The sequence below is a fragment of the Colletotrichum aenigma genome (assembly GCF_013390185.1).
Source record: "Colletotrichum aenigma strain Cg56 chromosome Unknown KSG_Cg56_contig07, whole genome shotgun sequence".
NCBI classification, from domain to species: Eukaryota; Fungi; Ascomycota; class Sordariomycetes; order Glomerellales; family Glomerellaceae; genus Colletotrichum; species Colletotrichum aenigma.
The window spans coordinates 1,520,416-1,547,422 of NW_023500913.1; the positions used below are offsets into that span (position 1 = coordinate 1,520,416).

Genomic DNA, 27,007 nt, shown 5'->3' on the forward strand with positions numbered 1-27,007 from the left:
TCCTCACTGCCATTGGACGCTAGGTAGGTAATTCAGCCGAGAGTGGGGGTGCTGTCAACGGCCCGTATCGACGTCACCATACCCAGTACCAAGGTCCCGTCTGGTGCCTTGCCTGACTGGTGACTGCACCTCACTTCTCAAGCCACCTCATGTATGGCCGTGGAAAATCAGGTAGCATTGGTCTGGTCGACTCAACGGATGGTGCCGACCCAAAGCACCTGGCTACCCAGCCGCACTTTCTGCTCTCTGCACCACCCCTCGTCCAACCTCCAAACCATCCCACTGCCGAACATCGACTGATCGACCTCGTCGCAAGGTTACCTCAGTCAACGACTGCTTCCTTGCCTCAATCGTTGGCTCGTCAGCAGCGTCGGTCCGAAAGTCGAAATCCTACCCCGGAGACAAGGACGCCGCCGCAGTCCCAAGTATAAAACCAAATTGGCAAGCAGCTTGGCTACCAGGAACCAAGACAAATCCTTTCTTCGAACAAGTTGCCCCGAACTCCAAGTCGCCATACACAGTCGGCGTTTTCCGTTATGAAGGTTATCCTGGCCATCAACGCGGGATCTAGCTCCGTCAAGATCTCCGTCTACGCGGCTGAGCCTAAACAGCCACCCCGCCAACTCGCAGAGACATCAGTCAGCGGCCTCACGGCCCCACCCGCTCAGATTTCCTATACGCGTGCCGATGTCGAGGTCAAGAAAGACGAAAAGCTCCAGGACAAGGTTGCCACCCAGGACGACGCCTTCAAAGTCCTTCTGAAGACGCTCATAGACGACCCGGAACTGTCTCAAATCAAGGGAAAAGACGACATTGCTCTGACTTGCCATCGCATCGTACATGGAGGCGATTATCCTTGCTCGCAGGTAATAACCTCGGACACGTACCACCATTTGGAGGAGCTCAGCGACCTTGCCCCCCTTCATAACGGCCCAGCTCTCAAGATTGTCAATTCCTGCGTGCAGCAGCTGCCTGATGCTGTCAACGTCGCCTGCTTCGATACCCAATTCCACTCATCGATTCCGGAACACGTTCGGACCTATCCCATCAACCAAGAAATCGCCAAGAAGAACCATCTGAGAAAATACGGCTTCCACGGCATTAGCTACTCCTTCATCACGCGATCCGTGTCTGAATTTCTCGGCAAAGATCCCAAAGATATCAACATCATTGCTTTGCATCTGGGAAGCGGAGCAAGTGCCTGCGCCATTCGCAACGGCCAAAGCTGGGATACCAGCATGGGCCTCACCCCTGTTGCCGGCTTACCGGGGGCGACAAGAAGCGGTAACGTAGACCCCAGGTCAGTGCCTATCTTCCTCAAATGCCCCGGCCTGTGAACTAGTGTCTGACTTAGACGCACTTAGTCTGGTCTTCCACTATGCGAGCGATGTTGGAAAGTTATCTCCCAACTCAACATCGGAACTACATCTTACAGAGGCCGAGGAGATCCTCAACAAGCAAGCCGGGTGGAAGTCGCTCACAGGAACTACCAATTTCGGTACCATAGCAACCTCCGACGAGCCTACCCACAAGCTCGCTTTCGACATCTTTATTGATAGGGTGTGTGGCTTCATCGGCTCATACTTCGTCACTCTCGGCGGTCAGGTCGACGCTCTCGTCTTTGCTGGCGGCATCGGTGAGAAAAGCGATAAGTTGAGGAGAGAGGTCATTGACCAGTGTGCCTGCTTGGGCTTCACGATTGACGCCGAGTTGAACGAGAAGAAGATTGAATCCACTGTGCAAGAAGTCGGAAAGCCGGACGGTAGGTCACGTACCTTGGTTTGCAAAACAGACGAGCAATTGGAGATGGCGAGGTTGTGCACCGAGAAGAGTGAGCTTTGGTCTTGACTCACAATTTTGGCGTTCGCACAAGATGTCGATTCTATTCCCGCCCCAAGTCGACAGCCAGCTAGCAAACGCGAGTGCAGTAGAGGGCAGGGGGCAGAGGAGTAGCTGTCGTGGAAAACACGAAGAAACCTCGTGATGGCTTAGCTCGCACCAGCTGATCTGAGTCAAATTGTCTCCCAGCCGGGTTATGGGGTGGGATTTGTTTGACGGGGTAGACGTACGAGATAGACGAAAGCGTGAGAAGAAAGAAAAAGAAGAAGAAACATGCAACCTGAGCCACTTCCACAATTTTCCACGCCGTGCTCACTCTTCCCGCCCCACCACCATCCTCGCGAGATCACCGATCTTCAACTCTCACCTGGGTGCCTGGCCCGTGATGACCGCTCGCAACATGAGAAACGAGTGGGAGACGGACTGAGCGACCTACCAACGACAGGCGATCGATGACATTCCAGTCGATGCCCATGGGTTTCCCATGTGTTCCTGGGCAACGCCAGTCAGTCATTCCAGCGCATGGCAAACAGAGTTAGTGCCAGTGTGAGACATCCAGCTCCGCCGGTACCTACGTTCCAACCCTCAACCAACGGTTCCCCCCTTCCCCCCACCCCTTTTCTTTTTCTTCTTCTTGTTGCTCCCCCCCGTTCCTCGGCCCGAGTGTGCATCTCGATGCGTTCAAAGGTAGAAGAAGTTCCGACGCAGACTGCCCGCTGTCTGTGAAACTACCTGAAGTTTGTCCAGTGGGTGCGCCCGCCAATTCATGTTCGTCCATGTGGGCACTCCGGGCGAATGTCTTCCGCGTAGGGCGGAATGCGTTACGAGGATGAACATCATCTCGATGCTTGTGACTCCAACCCAAACCGGTGATCCGGATAGACAATGTCGCTTTCGCCGACGTGCAACATGGGTATAGGCAGGCAATATGCTGAAGATTTGTAGTGCATCTTTCCTCAGAAGTAGCCCCCATAGGTGAGAAATCGCACAATATGATCACAAAAGACAGTGAGCATGCTTGATTAAAACTTTTTACTTTTTCATATCCGCTTGTGAGCCCCGTTCAACCACGCCTAGATGGCGAACTGGCCCGCGAATGGGCATTGTGGCTGGTGCCCCCGACATGTCGTCGATGAAAGCACAAACAGATCTCCAAATTCCATCCTCCAGAGATCTTTCCGCAATGAAGGAGGCTCGCCTTCAACACATCGCTGCTCAGCCAGTGTGCACCTGCCTCAACCACCCTAAACCTTTCCTCCCATGAGAACTAATGCCCCACCAGGAATTTCCTTCGTACACGTGTCCCAACTCCCTTGAGGGTCCGTCTCTCCGCCAAAGCGAAGAATCGCAAATGCGTCTGCCTTCAGCTGCTCATAAATCGAGGATCTGGGTATGTGTGCGAAGCCACAAGAACGCCAACCAAGAACAAAGTCCGCCCAAGAGCTTACCATCTCATGAAATAATTCCCACCAAACGCCATCGTTTTTGTTGCCATTCCCACCGCGTGTATGTGCAGGTGCGCCGTTCGTATGCTTCGCGACCTCTATCCGATATCCCATGAACAGTCGATATAATGAAATAAGAGAAATGTACGGAAAACGAGGTGTGTTTCCTGAGTTGAAAGAAAGTCCGTGTTGTATGCCTACCCTAGGCGCAACCTTTGCTTCGTGAATCGTGTTGAACAAGCAGTGACAGGGACTGAGTCAAAGGTTCGTGGATATTAAAGAGTCGAAACTGGCCAACGCCAAGTGTGATCACTCCGAAAAAATCAAGGCAGCAACCAACTAAGCGCCCTCCTGGCAAGCTACCGCCATGGCGAGGGCATCCAGCCCACTGCTGGGGGTTCTAGTTGCAGTAGGGCGGCTGAGAAGAGGCAGGTTCAAGCCACGCATATCCCAGGCGCCATTAGCACCAGGGGAAGGCAAAGGAGCTTGGCCAGGAGGATATCCATATGACTCGGTGTCCCACATGGGTTGATCGCGGGAGGAACGACTGCAGACATTTCTGGAAGACGACGAAGAGCGACGACCGGAAGCCGAAAGGGCGCCGAGTGATGAGCGCGCAGCAGCCTTGGCCGCCGAAGCCGAAGTACGCGACTTGTCCTTATAGTGAGTCTCCAAATGTTGCTTCATGTTGTCCGCCCTAGTGAATTTCTTTGAACAGCCGTAAAAAGTGCATTGAACCGCCTTTTCAGCGGTGTGGATCTTAGAATGCCTGGAGGCGTGTCCGGAGGTGGTAAATGTCTTCTCACAGCCGTGAGAATCGCGATAGCGACACGGGTACCTCTTGCCCGGACGTTCAGGCATCGGCGACGTCGCTGAGCTTTCGTCCTCGTATGAATTTGCGCGGCTGTTGTTGGCGTAAGCAGGACGCTTTTCAAACTCGTCGTACATTGTCTGGCCGGAAGCGAAGGCACTGGCTCGCGCAAGGTCGTAAGAGGTCGGCGTCAGAGGGGACATGGGGTCGCTACTGGCGTTCGAGTCGTAGGAATCTGACCGGAGAAGCTCTGGGGTATGGGGCGACGAAGAGTTGCTGCGCGGCGCAGGGTGGAAAGGCTGTGAGATGATGTGATTCGCAGTGCGATAGCTTAGGCGCTGAGGGGCACTTGACGGCTCATCGTTGAGAAGGGAGACCTGGCGGCCGGTTGCGTCTCGAACATGCATTTTTGATCAATTTGTGATCATACACCGGTGGGAAAGGGAAGATGTTGTTTGGCGTTGTGCTGGACAAGATGGATTGTGGGCGGGAGAGGCGACGATGATGATGTTCACGACGGTGTAAACAATAGTCGACCAAACAGTTGACGATTGAAGATTTGTCCTGGATGGCAGATGACAGCTGAGTATAGGTTGAGTGGAATTGGTCGATGTTTTGAGCGGTGTTGAGGACGTAGGCTGGCAGACGCAGGGCGTAGTGGGAAATGAGGCGCAGGCTGAGTATTATACCAAGCAGCAGTTCCTTTGGAGAGAGGAAGCTCGGAAGGTCAGCGGGTTGGGGGGGTGGGCCGAAGCGAGGTGTCTGGCACAGCGTCCAAGGGCCGGTCGGCATGGATGGGATGTAAGGTATGGGTAGAATAGGAAGTAGGCGTGGTAGATGGAAAAGGGTGGTGGGTAATGGAGTGGGAGTTGTTTTGGAGGAGGGGGGGATTTTGGGCATGGGCATGGGCATGGGAAAGGAGAATTGCGCACCTTTGGTCGCTCCGGGAAGCCGCCAAAGGTACGTGGGCTGAGGTACCCGGCCTGAGATGCACTCGTAGCTGTCCAAGGTTCGACGCCATTAAGGTACTTTGAACCTTGATACGGTGAAAAAAAGGTGCAAAGGCAAGGATGACAGGGATTGGGGAACATTGGGACCACTGGAAGGAGGGTCCGGCCAAGGCGTCTCTTCTGCAAAGCGCCCCCCTGGGCCCCGCTGACCCCTCCCCCTGCCCACAATTCCACACCACGACCTCACTCTCACTTCACTCTCACGACACTGTGAGCGACGTCCTGCTTCTTAATCGCACCCCTGGTTCCAACACCCATTCCCTGCAGGGTAGCTCCCCGACTTCTCGCGACGGGCGGCTACGTACCCCGGGGTGGGGAAGAGTTGGCTTGGGCCTGGACTTGAGCACTAGTCGCAGTACTTCACATATTATCTTATTATTATTATTATTATTTTGGCCAGAAATAAAGCCCTTTTTTTTCTTTTTTTTTTTTTTTTTTTTTTTTCTCCCTCCCTGATTTCTCCTCCCATCGGTTGTGGCATTGCTTCGTTCGCAGCATGGGAAAAGAGAGCAGAGGCATGTACGCACGAGCAAAACCTCGCCGCACATCAGCACTATTCTAGATCTCTTGATATAAACAATTCATCGCGCACAGCAGAGAAAGAGAGAGGAAAGCTGGTGGAGGAAGGGAGCTGCGGAATGAGGGCTTGGACTTAAACCCAGAATATGATACTGGGCGGGCCGTTTGAGAGGCTCCCAAGTTCTCTCGCTCCTGATAATCCGTTTTGTGTCTCAACTCGTCCCCGTCTTCTGGGTTTCCTTGGGTACCACAGTAGCCAGCTCATCGCGATCTGTGTGTTCCAAGGCCAAGCAAGGTCCGATTGCTCTTCGGTACGTATCCATCTCCGTCTCTACAACCTCCCCCGAGCTATACCTAGCTACCTTCCTTACTTACCTCACGTTGGGTATTGCATGCAGCCTGGCAACACTAACATGGACCGCTCCCGGGTTCCGCCCGTCCTGTTGCTGCGTGCCTGGCACCCCTGGTCGTTCTATTCAGTTCTGGCCCGGCCCTTCGTCGATTTCGATGTCGGATTGCGCATCCATCTGCCTACTTTCTTGCTTTCTTGCTGGCTTTACTTGCTTGGTTGATGGCCGTCACTTGCTTCTTTTGGCCATATCCCCACCACTCTGAAGCGGTCGGAAACCCTCTGTCTTCTTCCTGCGAGCGTCTTACTGCGTAGGAGCTGAAGCTCCGAAATCAAGCCACCCGTGCCATGCGACCACGTTTCGACTCAAACATTGTCACCTCGCTGGCTGGCTAGGTGCCTTTCGTTCTGACGGGCCCGCGGTGTTCCGATTCTGCCAGATGCCAAATCCCAGTCTCACTGCCCTCAGCCTCTTCTGCCCGCCCTAGACTTCAATATCGGCTTTCGTAGGCACAAATAAAGAGCCGTGCCCGTTCAAAGTCGCATTGTTATGCTTCAGCTTGGCTTTGCAGCTACCAAGCATATCACTGGGCCCTGAGTCCAGCCCTTTTCGACGCTATTTTCAGGGTCTCTGCGAACGCTTCCCGAGTGCTTGGGACAATCTTGACAGCCCCAAAAGACATCTTCCATAGCGCATGCCGTACTTGTCGCATCAGCGGCAGAGGCAAGCCGAAATCTAACCGATGTGTATCTCTCAACCTTTGCGCGTTATTTGCTGTGGATCGACCCGCACATTGTCGGCCTTGGGAGAGACAGGTGTTGTGCGTCCGGCTGTCGGTATCGAGGGAACAGACGTAGATCGCGATCGTACAAGATGAGGGTAGGGGAAAGAAAAAAAAGAAAAAAAGGGGACATCCGGCGCGCGCCCACCTGACTCGGCCGTAGGGTGTACTACTACTGCCTGGACAAGAAAGACCCTGCACGAGCCAAAGGGCCCGCGGGTGTGACGTCAGTGGCCGGTCAGGGCTGTGACACTGGCAGAAGTTCCGACTAAGCTGTCTTGAAGCAAGCATGCCAGGCAGGGCAGCGCCGATTGTGCGGCTTCAAAGTCTCTCTCAAATGAAGACACCTCGCCCACTAAGGGTCGCCTGCGCTTGTGCCCAAACCGCTACGGGTGGTCCTCGGGCGGTCCTCGGTTCTAAAGGGACAACATGTTAATACCAACAATGTGCAGAGGGCGTTTTTCCGTTGCTATTGTTGATTGTGCCTTGCGCAAACTCAAAGATCGCGCAAAAGGGCCGCAAGAAAAAGGTAAGGTGGGTAAAGTGTAGGTGTAAGGTAGGAAAAGACTGATGATACCCAAGCTTGGTAAGACTCAACCCGCAACCCGGGTCGAGCGAGGCAGTCGCAGGGTACCCGACCTGCCCGCACCCAATTCAGGTTCCCTATCCGTACCCGGTGAGACGAAAAATACAATGGGAGAAGGAGGGTCAGAGGTGCCTTGCTTTGACACACACCCCTTCCTGGCCCAGCCCCTCACCCCCGTCCCTACGCACGCCCTGCAGGGCGCCACAGAGCCCTTCTGAGAGGGAAAATTTCCTCCTGCGAATGTCGTCATAGGCGGGCGCCTAGTTCACGCGCTACGGGGCACGTCTGAGTATCAGTCTCCGCCCGGTACGGCTGGCACCGTTTACAAGTTCAGCTCACCTCAGCTCAACTCAAACCAGCTCAGCAACCGGCGTCAACTCCGAAGCCTAGCGAGTTTGTTTTGCTGTCGCATTTTCCTTGGGTTGCGAGAGTCGTTTCAACGAACGGATCGCATGGCCGTGATTGTCTCTGCGCTTTGGATTTGCAGCCATAACGAGCCATACCGAGCCCTCCGCAACTCCATGCCTTGAGAACTTTAACGTCGCCGTAAAGCTTAACATCAACCTCAAAGTGCATACACCCAAGAGTTGTGCTACCGTATCATCCGCGCGCTGGACTCAAGAGAAGACGAAGGTTGAAGTGTCTTTCGCAACTATCTCGGCCACTCCTACTCAGTTGTACGGCCGGCACCAGATGTACCCCAGCGCAAATCGCAGCGAGATATGAGCGGCGGTGAGAAACAAGGCCGAGGTCTTGGTATCGGACACGCATGGATGCTTCCATGTCCACATGGCTAGCAAGCATAAGCAAGCTGGTCGGAGATGTTTGCTCACTGTCACTAAGGGACAGGCAGAAGGACGAAGAGGCGACGAAGACCCTTGGAAGCGCGCCAGTGTTTAACAACGACCGCCAAAAACGGGCCAGAGCTATGGGGTAACGGGACGAAAAAAGAATGACGCGAGTCGACGATATCAAGGCAGGGAACAGTAAACGGAAAGACTCCCGACGTGGTGGAGAATGGGTCATTCTGTGGCGTCAAAGGGTCATCCAGCAGGCTTTGCATGCTCACTGGCCATTCCGAGAAGAGGAATAATCGTCCGCGATCGAGATCTCTCTCTGTGGCTTGTGCTCGCTGTGCTCCTCTGAATTTGGGTCGACGAAGGCACTACGGGGGCCTAAGGCATGTCAGTCCCTTTTGGGCAGTACATGGGCCTTACCGTTGCAAGTGTCATCTGTGATTGGCACACACCGTGAAACCATCGAGATGGATGGCACGTGTCTTGCTTACCTGGCGCGGTTAGTCTGTGACGGGGTCCCTGTAGAAGCACTTTGCCGTTTGGGTGATGCTAACTCACGTCCGTCTCGTCAGGTACGAACACCCTCAACACCGAAAAGCTGAGAGGGTCCGTTCAGTATTGCGGAAGGGCTACTCATGGGTCTGGCTGGCATGGCTGGCCGTTATCAGGACGGTAGCAATTTTGCACCAGATTCAATTTCCCGTGTAAGAGCGAGCGACCGGCCCTAAGAGATGAAATGCCATCTTCTGAGGCAATGCAGGGCGAGAGAGAGGGACAATGGGCAATAGACCATTGGCATGAAGTCGACAAGGGATATCAGTCGACCACTAAAGTTAATCTCATCGCCCAATTGTGTCTGCCCTGGTGACCGTCCGCATTGCTCCGGGCAGGCAACCTTCTTTTTCGCCGTCACAAATCCGCGTATGGCGGCATGGTATTCTTCACAAATGCATATCCAACCATTCGTCCATCTCAAAACTCTGTCACAAACCTTGGCCTCACTAGTCCTTTCCCCCACCACCGATTTTCGTCTTGTCCGGACTTTGGTACATTAGTCGGCACAGCTTACGCATGGCATAGGGGCGATTTTGTAAGGTGGGCGTGAGCGTGGGCGTCATGGACGACGATTGTCGCCCTCATCGCTCATGATGCGCGTGTTTGGCCGCCGTATGCCATGTTGTTGGGGTGTGATTTAGCACGATGAGTTGGGGTCCCAGAAGGACATGACGGTCGGTGGCCAGTGTTTCCGAGAACCCAATGATGCCTCCTTATCCGAGTCCTTCCGATTATGAACCACGCGCGAGTAAGTCGCCGTGGTCAGAGTAAGGAGGACGAGCAAGCGCGGTGCGGCATCGAGTCGAGCCCATGTACACCAAGTCACACCAGCCAACCGTCGATAAGCTTTGTTGTGTGTTCCTCCAGGCGTAAGTAGAAAAGCCACAGGTGAAGAGTGATGCCGCCGTGTTGTTGCGGTGCGTCAGAATTCCATCATTGCAGACACGGAACGAGAGTGAGGGATGCATGGCCTCGCTTGCGGAGTTTTCTCCGGGCGAAATGGCTGTATCTGTACGATATCAGTGTGGCGGCACCCTCGCACGCGGTGTGGTGTGGTGCGATGCACGTACCAGGAACTGCGAACGGCTGCTGCGTCTTCCGTCAGGCAATTACCTACCAAGTAACGAGCTCACTTGAGGCACGAGCAGAGTTGGAAAGTCCTTGAGGGACGGGGACCCTGGAAGCAGGTCCCTGAGTGAGGGCAGTTTAGTTTCTGGGGTCCATACTTGCGGCCGGCCTGTCTAACGATAGGTAACGAGTCGGGTGTAGAGTGAGGCACCCTCGACGCCACGAACCAGTGGCACCAGTGAACGAACTGATGGGACGTGGACAGAAACCCCCTTCGGCACAACCAACGTCAGGCGGCTGAGTTGGCACCCATTTCCAGGCGAGCGATGCTGCACCAGAACCCTTCGCGCAGCTTGTGCGTATCAAGTGCTGTCCTCAGCTTCATTCCTTGCTGCGTATTCAGGTGCTTGGTAAATGGCCAGCATGGTTAGCTCGCATTGCGACGAAACGGCGAAATGAGGCCCATGGCGATTGGTGTGGTCCCCTGGCTCGTTGTCCAGGTGCCTATCCCATCCGCCATCAGGTAATTTGAGTTGCCTTACCTAAGACAGCTTACCCGACTGTCTGTCTGAGTCTGACAGAGGACCTTGAGGCTTGAGGCTTGAGGCTTGAGGCTTGAGAGTGTGGAGGGGCAACCCCAGAGCTCTAGCTCATTCGGACTTTTGTTGGTCGGGCGCACGAATACTCGATGACTTTAATAAACCCCAACGGCATCTCATCACCTATGCCTCGGGGCGGGGAGAGGGCAGGTGGGCACCCTGGGGCAATATTCTCTTCGCTAGTCCTTCGACTTCCCCCGCCCCCCCCCCCTTTGCTCTTGAGAGGAGGGGTTTCCTTTTCGCTTGTCTCTCCCCTTGTCTGGCTGCGGCGACATAAGCAAAGCGCGTCGCAGAGTCGAAGGGTCCTGTGGCCGGTGTCCTCACCAGCCTACGTTGAGATCTCACAATCGGCAGTAAATCGACGTCGTTTGCTGCGCCCACTCCCCCAAAATGGAGTGGCTCAGTCACACTCCACCGTGCTTTTCGCTGGTGTTGGCGTTAGTTTGGCGCGTGTGCCGTGCTGTGTTTGGCTGGGCTGTTCCCCCAGTCCCGTCCCGAAGACCCCCAATTGGGACAGCCATGGTGAGTCCGTATGAAGACCGTCTATCACACTTGCCTTGGTTATTGCGCACACGCCCCTGCTTCTACACTAGCTGTGCTGCCGACCCTTCTCCTCATTTTCTTCTTCTGCCCGCCCGCCTGCCGTCCCCTTGGTTCCCTTGGTCCCCTCCGGGAGGTATCCGACGGCAGCTTGTGCTCCAGAAATGTACTTACCCCAAGGGTACTGACGGTACTCCACCGGCTCCTGCGAAGGCGGAGAGGCCCACCACCATGTGGGAAGGAGCAGCAGGTACTCGTCCCTAGGTCATCGCCGATTCCTATGGTGCATCGTTGATTTCCTCGATTTCCAGGGTCCTAGCTCTACTACGCAGTAGTGTAGCGAGTATCGCAGTACCGTTCAATCAAATCAAACACGGAACACACCCCGATTCCGTTTTCCGTCAATCATGCGCCGGCGTCCAGCGCTTTTCTTCCTCAGACCAGAATCTCCATCGCCTGGGAATCCCATTGCTTTGTTTTTTGCTTCCGTTTTGTGTCCTTTTTTTTCCTTTTTTTTTTTTTTTTTTTTTTTTTCCCCTCCCTCACCTCACCTTTTCTTTGGTTGTGGCTTGCCCCCCCACCCCCTCTTACTGCCACCGTTATCCTAGTCGTCACTGGCCTTCGGCATCCTTGTTCTCATGCCATTTCCAGTTTCCTCTCAATGACCCCTCTACGACACAAAAGCAATCCCAGGACCAGGACATCCATCCTTACGTCCTGAACTACGTACGAATCAATACTTGGTAAGTACGCAGCAGCCTGACGAGGGAGTAAGTACCCCCCTCATGCCCTGATGCATGCGTGGCTCTGTATCCTCTGGCATTCTTCATCAGCTCACCACTGACACCACCACCACCGCTGCTCAAGGAACCTCGAGTTTTATTCCCGCCCGCCCGCTCGGCCTTCTCTCTCTTCTCAACCGCTCATACTCAGGGCATCTGCATCGCATTTTGCAGTACGAGACCTGTGCGGGACCGATTCCCCTTGGCGTCCTGCACACTCCCCACCCCCATTTCAACTTTCCCATTCTTCACCTTTTGGCGCATCCGTACCGGACCCCTCACTCTGCCAGTCTCCCTCTGTCGCACTCCCTCTCTTTCTCTTCTCCACTCCATCAGATCGACGATCACGACCCTTACGGTAGGTAGGGTATCCAGGCTTCGACGTCGTCGTCAACGGAACTCAGCTCAGCCAGCCCACATTTGCACACTACCTACTCAGACCCTGAAAATAACGTCCCACTAGCCGCAGAATATTCCGCCTGATCACTGATCGCCGATCACCGATCACGATTGACAGGTACACAGCACGCAGCAAGCACTCGTCTTCCCGGAGTGATTAGTCCGGCTGCTGCCATCACTTCGCATTTCAGCTAGACAGTGGTCCTTTTGCCAGCTGTCGTTCTTCTTTCCTTTTCTCTTGCTGTTGCAACCAGTCGACTTTGCCGATCGATTGACAGAACAAATCAAGAACATGACCGTTTTATCTTTGATTTCGCACTTTGAGCACACGTCGAAGCTTCTCGCTCGCCGAGCACAACACAACCAACTGTTTTGTGATGGATATGCTTTACGCTATGCTCAGGTGTTTCTCGTTGCCGCCGCTGAGGTAAACACCTTAAATCTACTATGCGATTACTGTCGTCCCGTTTCCTCCGCTCTCATCCCCGTTTTCCGTTGCCCGCTCCCTCGCTTGGAGCGGGCCCTTGGCCCGAGGCCTGGCCGTTTGGCCCGGTTTGCTCGCGCTCGCTGACGTAGTTGCGCAATTCAGAGTGCATTTGGTCCCCGGAAAGAAAAATGTGAAGAAAAAAAAAAGGAAGAAAAAAAGGGGGCGGCAAAGAGGGGCTCGCGCTCCGTGATTTTTGACAGGCATCTTCGCAGGTACCGTAGTAACGACCCCCGGGCCGCAACTGAGGTATCTATGCAGACAAGTTGAGCGGCACAATACATGACTCTCCAAGAGGTGAACGGATACCGTGGTACAGCTTGGCTAGGCCTGGACGAGTCCGCAACCGAGTCTTTCCCACATGCAAGCTGCGAAGCGGCTTCATCTCCTCGTTGAAAGGAAGAACATCGCTGAAATCATACGATTCAATAGTCTCTGCAAGAACCAGGAGCCGGCCGTCGCTCAAAGCCCGAAACCGGCAGCTTAAAGTACAGTTGTCTAAAGTCCATTGTTAATGGTTTCGACCTGCTGTTCGGATCTCCCAGCTCAATCCCGCCCGGTCCGAATTCATCTCGGCAGATAGTCTTGTTCTTCATATCCCATTTTCTCAGCTTGCTTTTCTCCTCATCTCCCTGCCATGTGTTAGCTCTTCTCCCCTCCTTTGCACAGATGCCAGTTGTCGGCAGACCTGCAACGCCGTTGCAAAACGGTCAAAATCAGTTGCTCCCCGCCGCCCTATCGTCCGTTCGTCATGCTCAGCGATAGGATTGCCTGAGTCGGCACCAAGCAGTGTACATCGAAGTACTGCCCGTCTTTTGCTGTGTACGCAGTAGAAGGGTGCTCCACAGTTGCCTCAGCAGGGGCAGCCTACGGATATGGATATCGCAGCATGACTAGGCATGTACAATATGCAACATCATCCTCACGTCATTGGCTTTACCATCCCGACGTCTTCCTGCGTATCTGAGGACAGGTAGGGCACGGGTAGACCCCACCAAAGTGATAGTCTGCTGACTGTGCCCCAAAGCCCGCGCTCTCTCCTTCCGCTCGGAATCAATCACGATAGCCGGCACCCTGCGACGCGAAGCGCACTGCTCAACCTCAACTCAACTGATCAATTATTGTGTCAAATGCGGTACACCTCCGAACATATTCTTCATCATACGTCTTCCACCCTTGCGCCGTCCCGTGGCGCATAAGAACAAATGCTCGGCGCGTGCATGCGATTCCTGCGCTAGGTCTCTCTGTTACTAAGTGACCCCTCCCGTGCCTGCTCAACGGGCAAAGTACGGATACCTGCATCGGTATCGAGTCCGATAGCATTCAACCAACGAGAGCCTATCGCTTTACCCAACCCCCTGAGGCAAGGAAGGCCGCTTGTCCTCGTCTCCGGTACGTGCCCTGCTTTTTGGACGAGGACCCTTGCCCACCGCTGTGGTCACCCTTGCATCCCCTGAGGTATCTGAGGTCAGTCCTCTGGGTCTTCCTTACTAGGATCCACTAGTAACGGGGACATCCCCTGCGGGTATCAGGACGATCTTTTGGTCCCTGAAGTTCTGGACCTTCTGTCGACATGGGTGCAAGCTGCAGCCACAAAGTCAAATACCGGAGCTGCCATCAAAGCGAGCTGCGAAAGCATGGCATTTTGGGGTCTGCCGCTGCAAAAGAAGACGTCCATGTTGTCTACCATAGTAAGGAAGGCCCCGAGCCACAGCGTGAAGGAGCAACGCCTGTTGATCATGGTGCTTCTTTCGTTCAGGGCTCTGGGCGCATCGATGACATACTTCAGGGTCTCGGCAGAAACCCCTCCCCTTTTCTTTTTTTTTCATCGGCCGCCGCCTGCTTCCATTTCTTCTCGGCGAGGCGGGGACAATCCACTTGATGACCTAAGGTATCCCCACTCCTCACTCTCGTCTGCTCCCCCTGTCCGTCCTGCATGTGCCCCCTCGTGCCCATCGAATACAATCCCGTAACTTCGCACCTTATACGTCATCGTGCCATAAGAATGCAGTCCGGCCCCGCTGCTCGTTCGACCGCGGAGGGAAATCGCCGAAAACCCTACTGCGTACTGTTGCTGGCCCGCCCGTCGACGGAGGGCGAACCCCACCTGAAGGATCGCCGTTTCCCCGGGCACAAGGCCACTGCCGTAGAGAGACAGAGGCAGAGACTCGTCGGCCGAATGTGAGCCAGAGCGCAGTCTAGACGCAACCGCGGGAGTATCCAGTATCAAGCAAATCAACATGTAGGTCCTATGCAGGTGTCTCGCGTACATGACCTGTCTAGACAAACTCTGGGTGTTACAACCTCGATCTAACGCATTGCGGTCGCCCGGAATCCAGTCCGGTGCACCCAAGGCCAATCGAATACGACAAGGAAAGAAGGAATCGCAGCCGGACAAAGCTATAAGTGAAGGGCTTGAGAGTCCTGTTTCATGGCTACCCCGGATCTGTAATGCTCGCAAGGACGACAGTTCGGCGCCGTCGCAACGCGTGACGGCTTGAGCTGGCGACCAGTGCGCTGGTGACGGGGCTGTTTCTTCTTCTTTACCCTTCGCGCCTGACTTTTGCATGTTCCTTGGGTTTGCCCTTTTCACTTCGGCCATGCTGTCTTCACAGACCCCTTCATAGAATTTTAAACATCGTCTCGTGCGCAATTGCCTTCAGACGCTTGCTGGGAACGCAATGCCCCCTCTCCCAGATGGAGGGCAACAAGCTTCTCCGCATACCGAAATAGCTAAACCCTCGGTGGATAGCAACCAGGATGGTATCCTCATCCCCATAATAGAACTAGAACATTGACTGCACTGCGTAGACCTAGAGAGCTGGACCAACAAGATCGTGGCAAGCAATTGCAAGCTTCCCCTCACGTTGGCCCCAACCATAACAGGAATAGACCAAGGGTTAATAAACGCCACCACGGCCCTCAGTATAGTTAAACTTTCAACCTGCCGACGTTTTCCAAGTCTCTCTTCTTTCCCTGCTACGGAGGGGCCAGCGTCAACGCGTTTTGGTGTGATAAGGTGATGACCTCCAAGATGGGACAAAAAAGATTCACTCAGCGGCCAGAGTGGCATGACCGCACGGAAGCATACATCACAAGAAGACAACAAGTAGCTACGTACATGACAGCTTCCTGATGCTGCACAGGCAGCGCTAGAAAACGTTTGACCAGCCTTTTGGCTATTACCGTTACAAAGAATCTTACATCTCAACTTTGGAAATAGGTGCCGAGAGGAGACAACCCATACGTCTTTGGCAGGGACGTCATGTCCTCCAAACCTACGTGCAACGGTAAAGCTCCCGTTCCATTTCTCCATGTCGAACGGCCCCCTTCCGAATAGCAAACCTCCAAGAACGCCGCACGCCGACCGTGCCGGCCCAGCCAAACCTGCCGCGGACCCCGTTGCCAGCACACCCCTCTAAATGCCGGGATCAGTCTTTCGGGTAAGAGATAGACTTCATGGACATGCTTGGTGTTTTACCTTCCACGTTGCTATGGCTTGACTTCTCAGCCGCTCCGCGGAGGTGGAGGTCCCATTTTACCTGCACCAGTATCAACCTTTTTGCTGGGAGGCAGGTCGGGCTTCTTGAAGCCTCCATTGGACGAGCCAGCAACTTGCGTGAAGGTTCCTCCCTTGAACCATCGGTCCTCCTCGGCCTTCCGCTTTCGACTGAGTTCAGCCTGGACTTTGGGATCGACGAGCTCTAGACCCTGCACAGGAGTGAATGCCAGTGACGACGCTGTGCCCGTAGGCGCACCAAGCGTCGTGCCGACACCTGACGTCCTGAGACCCTTGCCACGCAGGTCGATGTTGGAGTTTGCTTGCCCGAACCCTCGAAGGGAGGATGCTGCCCCGTTCAGCGAAGTTGCGCCGCCCCAACCCTTGTTCTTGGCACTGAGCTTTGCCCTCGTCCGCTGGTCGATTTGCAGGTTGCGAATTCTGCCGTCGTTGGCTTGGCCGATCATACCAAGTCCTGCAGTGCCCTCTCCCGTGCCATAACCGACTTCTCTCTCCTCTTTACCAAATGCCATCCTGTTCTGCGCCTTGCGTAGCTCCGTCATGGCCGTAGCCTCCTTGGCCTTTCTAGCTCTTCTCCCTCCACGCTTGCGCGATGGTTTATCGTCAGGGACCGGAAGCGCTCGGGGGCCCTTGTTTGGAGGTGGTTCCGTAAGCTTCTCTAGTCGCTCGAGACAATGACCCTTGAGCTCTTCGCCAGTCGAGCCGTCGGGACTAGAGTGAACTCGGTCTACACGAGCAGCGAGTAGAAGCTTTGCTGCGACAATGCGCATGGCCTGTTTCTTGAGGTCGTTGGGAATGCCTTGAATAATAGGAGAGTGATAGAGAAATCCCTGTTGACGAATGCCAATGTTGGTAGCCAGACCGGCTGCACCGGCTCCTTTCTTCGACCCCCAGGCGGCAATATTGCATGCGGGCGTCTTGGACAGACCCGTCAGCCCTCCAGCAGCATTCAATAGCTGCGCAGCAGTCAAAGATCCGATCATCGCAGTCAAATTCGGCGCGAAAAGGTTCATGCGCGACTGAACGTATTCTGTAAGAGTCTTCTTCGCCCTGTCCAAGGACAACACCATCTCGCATGCTCTCTGCACTCGCATGAGTTCATCTAGCGACATTTCACGACCTTTGGTCGTCGTGGCCTCCACCGTCACGATCATCAGGGATGGACCATCGAGTACCGAACGAAGCGACGCCTTAAGAGGGTTGTCTGTAGAATGCTGCAAAGTCTTGATGTTCTCCGAATCCAGGGGACCATTTCCTAAGATGGCCACGACCTTGGCGTACTCTAGCGGGTTGGTGATGAGCGTTTCGAGTTCGGGGAACCGGATCGAGTAGTGATCTCTAATGAATTTGTGGACGAGAACGATTTCGCTATCGATCAGCGTTGACAAACTATTCGATTGTGTCAGGAGATGGTATTCGGGGTGATCTTCGATATTGCCGATGAGCTGAGTCGGAGTAGGTTGCGACTGATAGTGTGCGATTCTCTGCAGCATTCGAGGTACGAAGTCAGGGCTAGTTCTCCGAAGACGAGATGTAAACACTGCTTCGATAGAGCCAGACGTGTTCAGTGGGTGTTTACTAACCTCTATAACGGGTTCCAGGGTCTGCATGAGACTGGCAACACTGCGAACATCGCTCACGCCGCCTAATTGCATCTTCTCGACCTTGGACTTGGCATCCTCAGCGTCCTCGACAGTGTCGACGGTGCCTTTACTCACGCCAACCATGACATCGTCATCTGCATCAGCTTCGCTATCATCTGCGTCTAAGTCCATGTCGTTTGACGAGCTGTGATTGACCGTCTGGGGCGCAAGGTCGAGACCCAGTGCATTATTGCCATCTTGCTGAGTCTCGTCGGCCTCCGAGCCAGAGTCAGCGAAATCGTTGAAAAGCTCCTCTGCAAGGGTAGCCATGGTGAAAGATGTCGTCGCGTTCGCCGCGTTCGTCGCGCGTCTTCGTTTGCAAGTCAGCACGCGTACTGAGAGTCTGGCGCCGTGAAAATGATGAATTTGTTGTGACGAAAAGTTATCTCCTGTGAGCCTTGCAAGGCTACGTTACCTAGAGGCGAACTCGTGCCTGTGCCACCTACCTTGAGTGATCGGGCCCACTTTAGTTTGGGCAGGTGCAGGAGTTTGATGCAGGGAAGGTAATCACAACCACCAACAACCTAACCCCTAACTTAGGTGCCTTAACAGACTGGGGAGATGCACTTACCTTCCTCAATATTGCAGCAGTAGATAGATAGCTGGTCGATGGATATGTTAGCAATAGTTCCGCTCCAACGACATCATACAGTCGACAGCCTCTTACAAATTTGAAATCTTCAATCAGTTCTGTCAGGTATTGCTGGCAGACGCGGTCCAGAACCCACCAGCCACTTCGTTATCGGGGTGGCTGATTATCCGATAAGAATGAGTGTGCTTTTTCATTGCCTGCCTGCAGGTTGGTTCAACCTTGGCCAAACTGCAACAACAACGTGTGGAGCAACAAGCTCAACGACAGCCAGTTCTCGGGATTTTCAGGAGCACACGCTTCTGACATTAATCAGAATTCACGGCTACGCGTACCAAGCAACACCATTGATTCGACAATTTTGCCTGTAGTCACCAGAATACTCGCAAGCGAAGCCTCCTGGGCACCCGTCAAAATCATGGAGGCATCTAGAGGACCTCCAAAGGTCAAGAACAAGGCTCCCGCGCCGGTGCAAATATCCGCGGAGCAACTCCTGCGCGAGGCGGTTGACCGTCAGGAGGTCGCGTTGCAAGCCCCTACCCAACGTTTTGCCGACTTGGAGGAGCTCCACGAATTCCAGGGACGAAAGCGGAGGGAGTTTGAAGATTATGTCCGGCGCAACCGAGTGAACCTCAATAATTGGATGCGATATGCGCAGTGGGAGCTGGAACAGAAGGAGTTTCGTCGTGCGCGGTCCATTTTCGAAAGAGCACTGGATGTACATCCTAATTCCGTTCCATTGTGGATAAGATACTGCGAATCAGAAAGTACGTACGAGCCCGCCAGATCTTGCTCGCATGGGACAATATCACTAACGGTTTGGCAGTGAAAAATGGCGACATTTCTCATGCTCGAAATCTGTTCGACAGAGCCGTCGCTCGGCTCCCACGCGTTGACAAGCTGTGGTACAAATACGTTTACATGGAGGAGATGCTGGGCGAGATCCCAAAGACCCGTAGCGTGTTCGACCGTTGGATGCAGTGGCAACCCGACGAAGCCGCCTGGAGCGCGTACATCAAGCTAGAAAAGCGATATGGAGAATACGACCGAGCCCGCGACATCTTCGAGAAGTTCACACAGGTTCATCCGGAGCCTAGAAACTGGATCAAGTGGGCACGGTTCGAGGAAGAGTTCGGGACCAGCGACATGGTGCGAGAAGTATACGGGATAGCCGTCGAGGCTTTGGGAGACGAGTTCGTCGACGAGAAATTGTTCGTCAGCTATGCTCGCTTCGAAGCGAAGATGAAAGAGTATGAAAGGGCCAGGGCGATTTACAAATACGCCATGGACCGACTCCCCCGCTCAAAGTCCATGGCCCTGCACAAAGCGTACACCACGTTTGAGAAGCAGTTCGGGGACAGAGATGGCGTTGAAGACGTCGTGCTCTCGAAACGTCGCGTCTTCTATGAGAACCAAGTAAAGGAAAACCCAAAGAACTACGATACTTGGTTTGACTACACGAGGCTTGAGGAGACAGCGGGCGACTTGGATAGGGTGCGAGATGTGTATGAGAGAGCCGTCGCCCAGGTGCCGCCTGCGCAGGAGAAGCGATTTTGGAGGCGTTATATCTACCTCTGGATCAACTACGCCATGTTTGAGGAGCTTCAGGCGAAAGATGTTGAGCGAGCTCGGCAGATTTACAAAGTGTGCTTGGAGCTCATACCTCATAAGAAGTTCACCTTTGCTAAGATCTGGCTCCTCAAAGCCCAGTTCGAAATCCGACAGGGCGAGCTCACAAACGCTCGGAAAACGCTTGGCCAAGCAATCGGCATGTGTCCAAAAGACAAGCTGTTCAGGGGATACATTGAGCTAGAACTCAAGCTCTTTGAATTTTTGCGGTGCCGGACACTGTACGAAAAGCACATTGAGTGGAACCCGGCCAATTGCCAGACATGGATCAAGTTTGCCGAGCTCGAGCGAGGCCTCGATGACTTAGACCGGACGAGGGCTATTTTTGAGCTGGCCGTCAACCAGATGGTCCTAGACATGCCCGAGCTCCTGTGGAAGGCGTACATTGACTTTGAGGAAGAGGAAGGTGAGTACGATCGTACGAGAGAGCTCTATGAGCGTCTCCTCGAGAAGACGGATCATGTCAAGGTCTGGATCAGTTATGCCCACTTCGAGCTTAACATTCCGGAAGATGAGGAAGCGGAGGAGGAGGAAGCGCCGATTAGCGATGTAGCGAAGGCGAGAGCGCGCAAGGTGTTCGAGCGTGCGCACAAGAGCATGCGAGAGAAGGACCTCAAGGAGGAGAGCGTGACACTTCTCAATGCCTGGTTGTCGTTTGAGCGAATGCACGGCGCTGAGGACAATGTGGGAAAAGTGCAAAATTTGATGCCGCGCAAGACGAAGCGCAGAAGACGTCTGGAGGATGACAGCTTCGAGGAGTACATCGACTACGTCTTCCCGGCAGACGACAAACAATCACAAAACTTGTCAAACTTGCTGGCCATGGCGCAGGCCTGGAAGCAACAAGGGGCAGACGCCACGACGTGAAAGCTGGCTAGGGGAGATTTCGACAATGTATCATACCTGTGCCAACGATATCATTAGTCAAGATAAACTTCAAATCGTTGGCTCTACCAAAGACGGGTTCGGACAAAGTATGTCTCGTCTCATGTATTTGCCTAATCAATTCAAAGTTCAGACCACGGGAATACCCATCTGCCAGTCTTATTTTGTGAAGCCCGTGTAAGAAGCTAGTAAGACGCGGCGTGCTCGAGGTCGGACTGCTACGAGCGAACCATCTATCTAGAGCCACTATCACTCTTTGGCTACGAAAACCGTTGGATTCATCGAGATGCTACAGATGCATTACCCAGTCATATGACAATGTGTGGCCAATCAAAACCTCAGTGTTGGAATGGGGCATGTATGAAGGATCACAACGGCAGGCACTCAAACAGATGGGACCCACCATGCATGATGTCATTGCCAGTCTAACTCCTCAGCTGCACCCTGTGCGACACCATGACGACGCCGCACTAAACACCTCAAGGCCGGCTGTCGCGAGCCCTCCGAGTGCTAGATACCCCTGGATTTCTTACCGTGATGTATGTCACATCTGCTGGTATTCGAACTGGCGAGAAAGACTTTCAAACCATATCTCTTGGCTGCCTTGGACTTCTTTCTGCTGGCGTGTCGCGGTTCGAGCAGAAGAAGACCACCAACGGCGCATATATCATTGTAGCGTGACACGAATTCGGTCTAGGCAATTTCATACCGAGTCCGCCCGCCCCTCATTGGTGAGAGCTCCCGACCGATGTGCCGGGCAGAGGAAGCGGAAAGCACACACCATGATATCTGGGCATGCTGCAGAAGCAGGCCATGCCTCACGCCGATCAGGCAATTCTTCGCGGGGCCGCGCCAACTTCGCATCCAGAAGACGCGGGATGGGATGTCTCGGAGGTGACCGTTTATCAAACAGCCACCAAATCGCTTGCTTTCACACGGTACTTAGCAGTGGACGAAATTGACAAAGGATTCGGCGGGTGCATGTCGTGTCTCATGGCTCAATCGGAAACTACATAACCATCCCTGTATACAGCATAAACCAAAGAAGCCAGCCCTAGCAGAAAAGACAGAGAAAGAGAGAGAGCTGAGAGCGAAACAAAAATAGAGAAATAAAAAGACAGATAGAGAGAGCATGGGAATGACCCATCGCAAATCAATCCATGTAGATTGGGCTGGCTGGGAACCAAAGTTTCCCCCACAACCCCGTTCCCAAGAATGCGCGTGTTGGCTTGAGTAACTGTGAGCTGAAAGCCGTCTTTTCCGTCATATCATCATCCCGCATTTCCCCAATCTTTCGCACGTCGTCATCCCTCACCGCCGCTCTGCGCTAGTGAAAATGTCCGGTTTGTCTCAGGAACAGGGGTCAGCTCCCGCAGCGTTCTAGGCTCTGTTCGCTCCGCAAGTCAGTGTGAAACCTCGCCACACTCCTCCTAACCAGCACAGCTGGCCCCAATCGGACCCTGGCGATCGGTCTCGATCGTGTTTTCGAAGGGGCCATTCATGTCTTCGTTTTGCCCGAACCCCATGTCGGAAGATTCTCCCGACTGGTACGACAGCCACCCGTGGGGACTGACGAGAGGAGAAGCGCGGCCAGCGCCGCAACGCCTGGCAGTTGTTGGCCGATTAATGACGGCGACGGTCTGTCACGTTGAAATGATAATCAGTTATAGCTCGTAGTACAACAAAAATTCCATGTGTAGATTCTGCAACAAAGGGGAGAAGGGGAATCCATCTATCTGAGTGAACGCAATGCAAGGCAGCTGAGGTTTCGTGGAAAGCCAGTTCTACATCTGTTGCTCACACCCAAAAAATTCTCCTGTCTTCCTTGACGCGCAACTGGTGTGTCATCATGTCTTGTGCTCATGTCGTTAAGTCGTCGTATAATTTTGATACCATTTTGAAAGTCGTAAGAATGTTGTGTGTCGTTGGCAAGTGGTGTGCGGAGGCGTGGAAGCTGCTCATGGGAAGGCAACGCGGATGCCCGATCGATTGATCGACATTGCAGCCCTGTGCCTGTACTGGGCAGTTTTCTCATGGATTTCCCTCACCTCCTGTCGTAACCAACAGGAGGCGCTGGCAAAGGACCTGCAGAATAAGGGTTCCCGTTCATGTAGACAGATCCGTAGTCATAACGATCTGTCCGCGGAGAAGACGAAGTATACCAGTCGTCGGCCCTGCCGCGTCTTCCGCCATCACTGCCGTTGAGCCGTCTCTGCCTCTCAATTCGTTTTTGGTGTCGAACGGCTTTCTCATGTTGAAATTGCTTGCACTCGTGCGTCATCTCCTTGGCTTCCTTGAGCTCAGACCAGGCACCCTTGATACCAAGAGCTGCGATTCCGACAGAGGCGGCATCTTGCAGCATTGCCTTTGTCTTGAGCTTCTTGGCTTCTTCTGGACTCAGCCGACCCTCCCTCACAGCCTTCTGCCGTGCATTGCGTTTTTCCATACTCTGATAGACCCCATGTGCTGCGTGTATGGTGGCAACGGCCGCAAGGCCTGTTGTGATCACTTGCTTACCTCTCATCTTTCTTGCCCGCTTCTCATCATCATCAGAATCCCCGAGGTCGGAGTCTGAGCTTGCGTCCGATCGTGCTCCCCTGCGACGGGAGCGGTCCCGACGCCGGCCGCTCGTGTAAGACGATCTATCGTCATCGTATCCATCACGCGTACTACGGGCGTAGCCCCTGTCGTAACCGTCATCATACTCGTCGGAATACTTGCGGCTCAGGCCGCGGCGGGAGCTTCGATCCTCGTAGTAACTGTCGTCCCGAGCATGTTTGTCTCTCTCTCTGTCGTCGGGATCGCTGCCAAGGCCGATCTTGGCGAGCTTCTTCCGAGCTGAGTCCACAACGCTGCGGCTTCTGCTTCTGTGACGTCTGCCGTCGCGGCTGGACGCTCGGCTGTCGTAAGAATCGGCGCTACGGCCGCGGCTACGAGAGCGAACGTTCTCAATGGCCTTCTTTGCGCCGAAAGCACCTAGTCCGGCCGTGGCCAGAGCTGCCAGCCCTGGTCCGCCGCCCCCGCCGTCGGAACGAGCGCGAGATCGAGACCTGCTTCGGCCGGTCCTGCGATCTTCTTCGATATTACGCTTGGATCCGTTGATAACGCGGTTGCCTACGAGACCGCCAATGACAGACTCGGCCAAGCCCAGCTTACTCTGCTTCTCTCCGCTCTGCGCGGCATCAATGGTAGCCGCACCAGCAGCGGCAGTGAGAATACGCTTGGTCTTCTCGCCCTTCCAGCCACCGGGCTCCTTGGCGACACGGAAAGCCTCGGTGGCTCCAGCAATTAGAGATGCCATGGCGGCCTTTTGCATCTTGTTCGCAGCCTCTCCACCGGGACCGCGCGACTTGGACCGAGAACCTCTAGAGTCTGGGCTGCCACGGCGGCTTCTCGTGTCGCTGCGGCGGTCATCGTGGTGACCACCACCGGCAGCGCCCGTGAGAGCCTTGACAGCGACTCCCAGACCAGAGGCTGCTAGGGCGTTCTCGAGAAAGGACTTTGATCCTTTCTTCTCCTTCTCACCGCCTTCATCATCGGAGTAGTACTCCGTGACTTTACCATCGCGGCCACGATGCAAGACGTACGTGGCGTTTCGCTCCTCCTTTTCCTTGTGCTTGTTGTAGAATTCAGCACCCTGGTAGCCAGCGAGTGCGCCGGCGGCACCAATAGCAGCGGATGTCAGGTAGTTGCGCTCAACGTCGCCGCCATGGTCTTTGGCCTCCTTCCGATCGTAGAGCTCCTTGCCACCGAAAGCCAAAGCAGCACCGGCCACAGCGGCTAGAATCTTCTCTTGCTGATTGAGAACACGCTCGCGTGATCTCTTTTCCTCCTCGTAATAAAGGCTGCCAGCCTTCCTGCTGCGGCGGTCATAATCGCGGTCGTAGTAGCCACGGTCCCGATCATCGTGACCCCGGTAATCGTCGTAATATCCAGGTTCGGCTGAACGGGTTCTCCTTGCGTCTCTGTATCCTGGGGGAGGGAAGTCCCGGCGAACCTCCTCGACCGAGAGGTCACTATTTTCCCGAGCCCTGGGAACCAGTTCGCGAGACTCGTAAACCCTCAGGTAGGGGTCTTCGGCGTAGCGGGGGTCGACTCTCTCCTCACGTCGCTCCTCGCGGACATAGCGGCGAGTGCGGTGAGGTTCGTAATCGTAACTCATGCCGTCAGAGAGGGTAAGGTGAAGGAGCCAAGAAGGCCCGTCAAAAAGGTTGGTTGTGTTGGCGCAGGGTATAAGATGGGTCTGGTGGGAGTTGTACGAAGTTGAGTTGCAGGATCGATCACGAACCGGGTGGACGTCAGTGCTGATGGAAGATATGTCGGTATGTTTGCCTTGTGTGTCAGGCTGCCGCTTTGACAGTCCTTTTGCGTTTATGAAGTGTTGAAGACAGAAGAACGAACAGGCGAGTCACGGAGAGTAGAGGTTAGGTAGGGAGGAGGGGAGCCTAAGAAATGATGACCGCAGACCGGGGGGAACCAGGGCTGGAAGAGGTGGAAGTGGTGGAAGTGGGTGGGGAGGCAAGGGTCCAGCAGGACGGGAAGGAAAGGCAAATCAGGCGTGGAATGCTGAACAGTTCAGGCAGAGCAGCCAGCCAGAAACACGCAGACCGGGCAGGGCAGGGAGGGCATGGCAGGGCAGGACGGGCAGGGTTGGGACACTGTGGGTGACCGCCTTTGGACATGGATGCAAGTGCTTGACGACTCAGCATTGCAACTTGCAGCAGGCACTGTACGGAGTGTGCGGGATCCAGATCAGTGCAGCACAGCTGGAGCATGGTTGGATACCGGCTCGTCGCTGAGGGAGGGAATACGGCCGCCCATCTAAACGAAGCAGCCAGGCAGTCTATTTGCAGAGTCATTTGATTTCAACACTTGTTGGGCCAAGCCAGGCAAAATGGATGGCCCCGAGACCGAAAATAGTGTACTTTTTTCCCGTGGTGCTTAGTTTTACTTTTTCTGGTTATTTTCATTCATGCCGGTGTTGGCCCCATGCCCTGATTGACTGCTTGGGTATCAAGCGGGACGCCAGCCTGGCTAGTGTGCAACGACGCTGGCTTAGTGCCCATCTAAGTGGCTGCGAAGACGGGTGTTCCATGCGACAGGCCGAAGGACGTCGGCGCAAGGCGAAGGCGATGCGTGGTTTACCGAGTCTTGGTTGTGAGCAAGTGGAGGTGATGGACGGTCAAAGAAGACAGACAGACTCTGGAGGCCCAAACCTGCAGCAAACGTCTCTGCGCGCACATTTGCTTATGCCGCTGGCCTTGCCTTAGGTTGTACGCAGTAGAGTAGGAGGCCCCCCAGTATTCCTGGCGGTGCAGCTGGGACACGCAGCGCCCTCCACCTTCTTGCACGACGTGCGCAGAACGGTGGCTTCCATGTGACATAGTGAGTCCCGTCGGTGGAAGATGATATCATAATGGGAGGCTCGCCAGCCACTCAGGTGTCGCCGCCGTCCCGCGAATGAGCCTAACAAATGGGCCGAGCGCCGGCAGAGAGGCTAGCAAGTTACCTTAGGTACCTACCTTACTGAGACCTCAACAGAAGGCCATCAGCCAATCCAATCTGACGGGACACTGGACAGCATCAGTCGGGTGAGTCTGTGACAGCTCCGCCCCCAGTGGGCTTGACATGGGCAATTCGGAGTGCCCGTTGCTGGCACTCACTTGTCCGTTGACATGCCGGCTAGGACATCCGTTTCCCTTTGACACAACATGTCTGCTGATGATTGCGCGGTAATGAGTGATCTGTAAATACTCCGTACAGGGCCCCAGATAGATTGCAAGCAACGTGGGCGCCGAGCAGGAACGGAAGCACAGCCAGAGTACTCCGAAGTCATCCAACTAAAGGTAAAGGGCCTTCACATTCAGCTGCCTCAAGGTACGTACATGTGCGAAAACTGGACACCGTTGAGGGGTGGCGGGGAAGCCTGCCTCAACTCAGTGACGTAATGGCCTCCGTTCGTTCACGGTCCTTTTCGAGGCTGATTGGAACCGCACCGTGGCGCACACCTCGCTCGTGGCGGTTGGTATGGTCATCCGACTGACTGACCGACAACCTCAGTGTGGCTCACATTGCACATTGCCATCATTACTAGTATAAGTGGTGTGGCTGAGCCTGGAGGAATTGCTGATGGGACAGGTGCATGGAGGCCCGAGGGAGGAAACGGTCGCGGGCGA

At 54.5% G+C, this 27,007-nt stretch overlaps 6 protein-coding genes across 6 annotated transcripts; 3 read left to right on the plus strand and 3 right to left on the minus strand.

The window, feature by feature from the left end:
• Positions 1-536: 536 nt before the first annotated feature.
• CGCA056_v010680 (putative acetate kinase) lies at positions 537-1,848 on the plus strand (the record flags this gene model as incomplete). Its single annotated transcript, XM_037325927.1, has 2 exons — positions 537-1,300; positions 1,365-1,848. The coding sequence occupies 2 exons, from the start codon at positions 537-539 to the stop codon at positions 1,846-1,848; spliced, it is 1,248 nt and encodes a 415-aa protein (XP_037176059.1).
• A 1,775-nt stretch (positions 1,849-3,623) lies between these two features.
• Positions 3,624-4,502, minus strand: NRG1 (Transcriptional regulator NRG1; the record flags this gene model as incomplete). The annotated part of the gene is made up of 1 exon (XM_037325928.1): positions 3,624-4,502. One exon carries the CDS (start codon positions 4,500-4,502, stop codon positions 3,624-3,626), a length of 879 nt encoding a protein of 292 aa, XP_037176060.1.
• An 8,971-nt stretch (positions 4,503-13,473) lies between these two features.
• On the plus strand, positions 13,474-13,764 carry CGCA056_v010682 (uncharacterized protein; the record flags this gene model as incomplete). The annotated part of the gene is made up of 2 exons (XM_037325929.1): positions 13,474-13,538; positions 13,593-13,764. The coding sequence occupies 2 exons, from the start codon at positions 13,474-13,476 to the stop codon at positions 13,762-13,764; spliced, it is 237 nt and encodes a 78-aa protein (XP_037176061.1).
• Positions 13,765-16,072: 2,308 nt separating this feature from the next.
• On the minus strand, positions 16,073-17,998 carry prp31 (Pre-mRNA-processing factor 31; the record flags this gene model as incomplete). The annotated part of the gene is made up of 1 exon (XM_037325930.1): positions 16,073-17,998. The coding sequence occupies one exon, from the start codon at positions 17,996-17,998 to the stop codon at positions 16,073-16,075; it is 1,926 nt and encodes a 641-aa protein (XP_037176062.1).
• Positions 17,999-18,735: 737 nt separating this feature from the next.
• On the plus strand, positions 18,736-20,813 carry clf1 (Pre-mRNA-splicing factor clf1; the record flags this gene model as incomplete). The annotated part of the gene is made up of 2 exons (XM_037325931.1): positions 18,736-19,084; positions 19,144-20,813. 2 exons carry the CDS (start codon positions 18,736-18,738, stop codon positions 20,811-20,813), a joined length of 2,019 nt encoding a protein of 672 aa, XP_037176055.1.
• A 2,062-nt stretch (positions 20,814-22,875) lies between these two features.
• CGCA056_v010685 (uncharacterized protein) lies at positions 22,876-24,993 on the minus strand (the record flags this gene model as incomplete). Its single annotated transcript, XM_037325932.1, has 1 exon — positions 22,876-24,993. The coding sequence occupies one exon, from the start codon at positions 24,991-24,993 to the stop codon at positions 22,876-22,878; it is 2,118 nt and encodes a 705-aa protein (XP_037176056.1).
• Between the last annotated feature and the right edge of the window lie 2,014 nt (positions 24,994-27,007).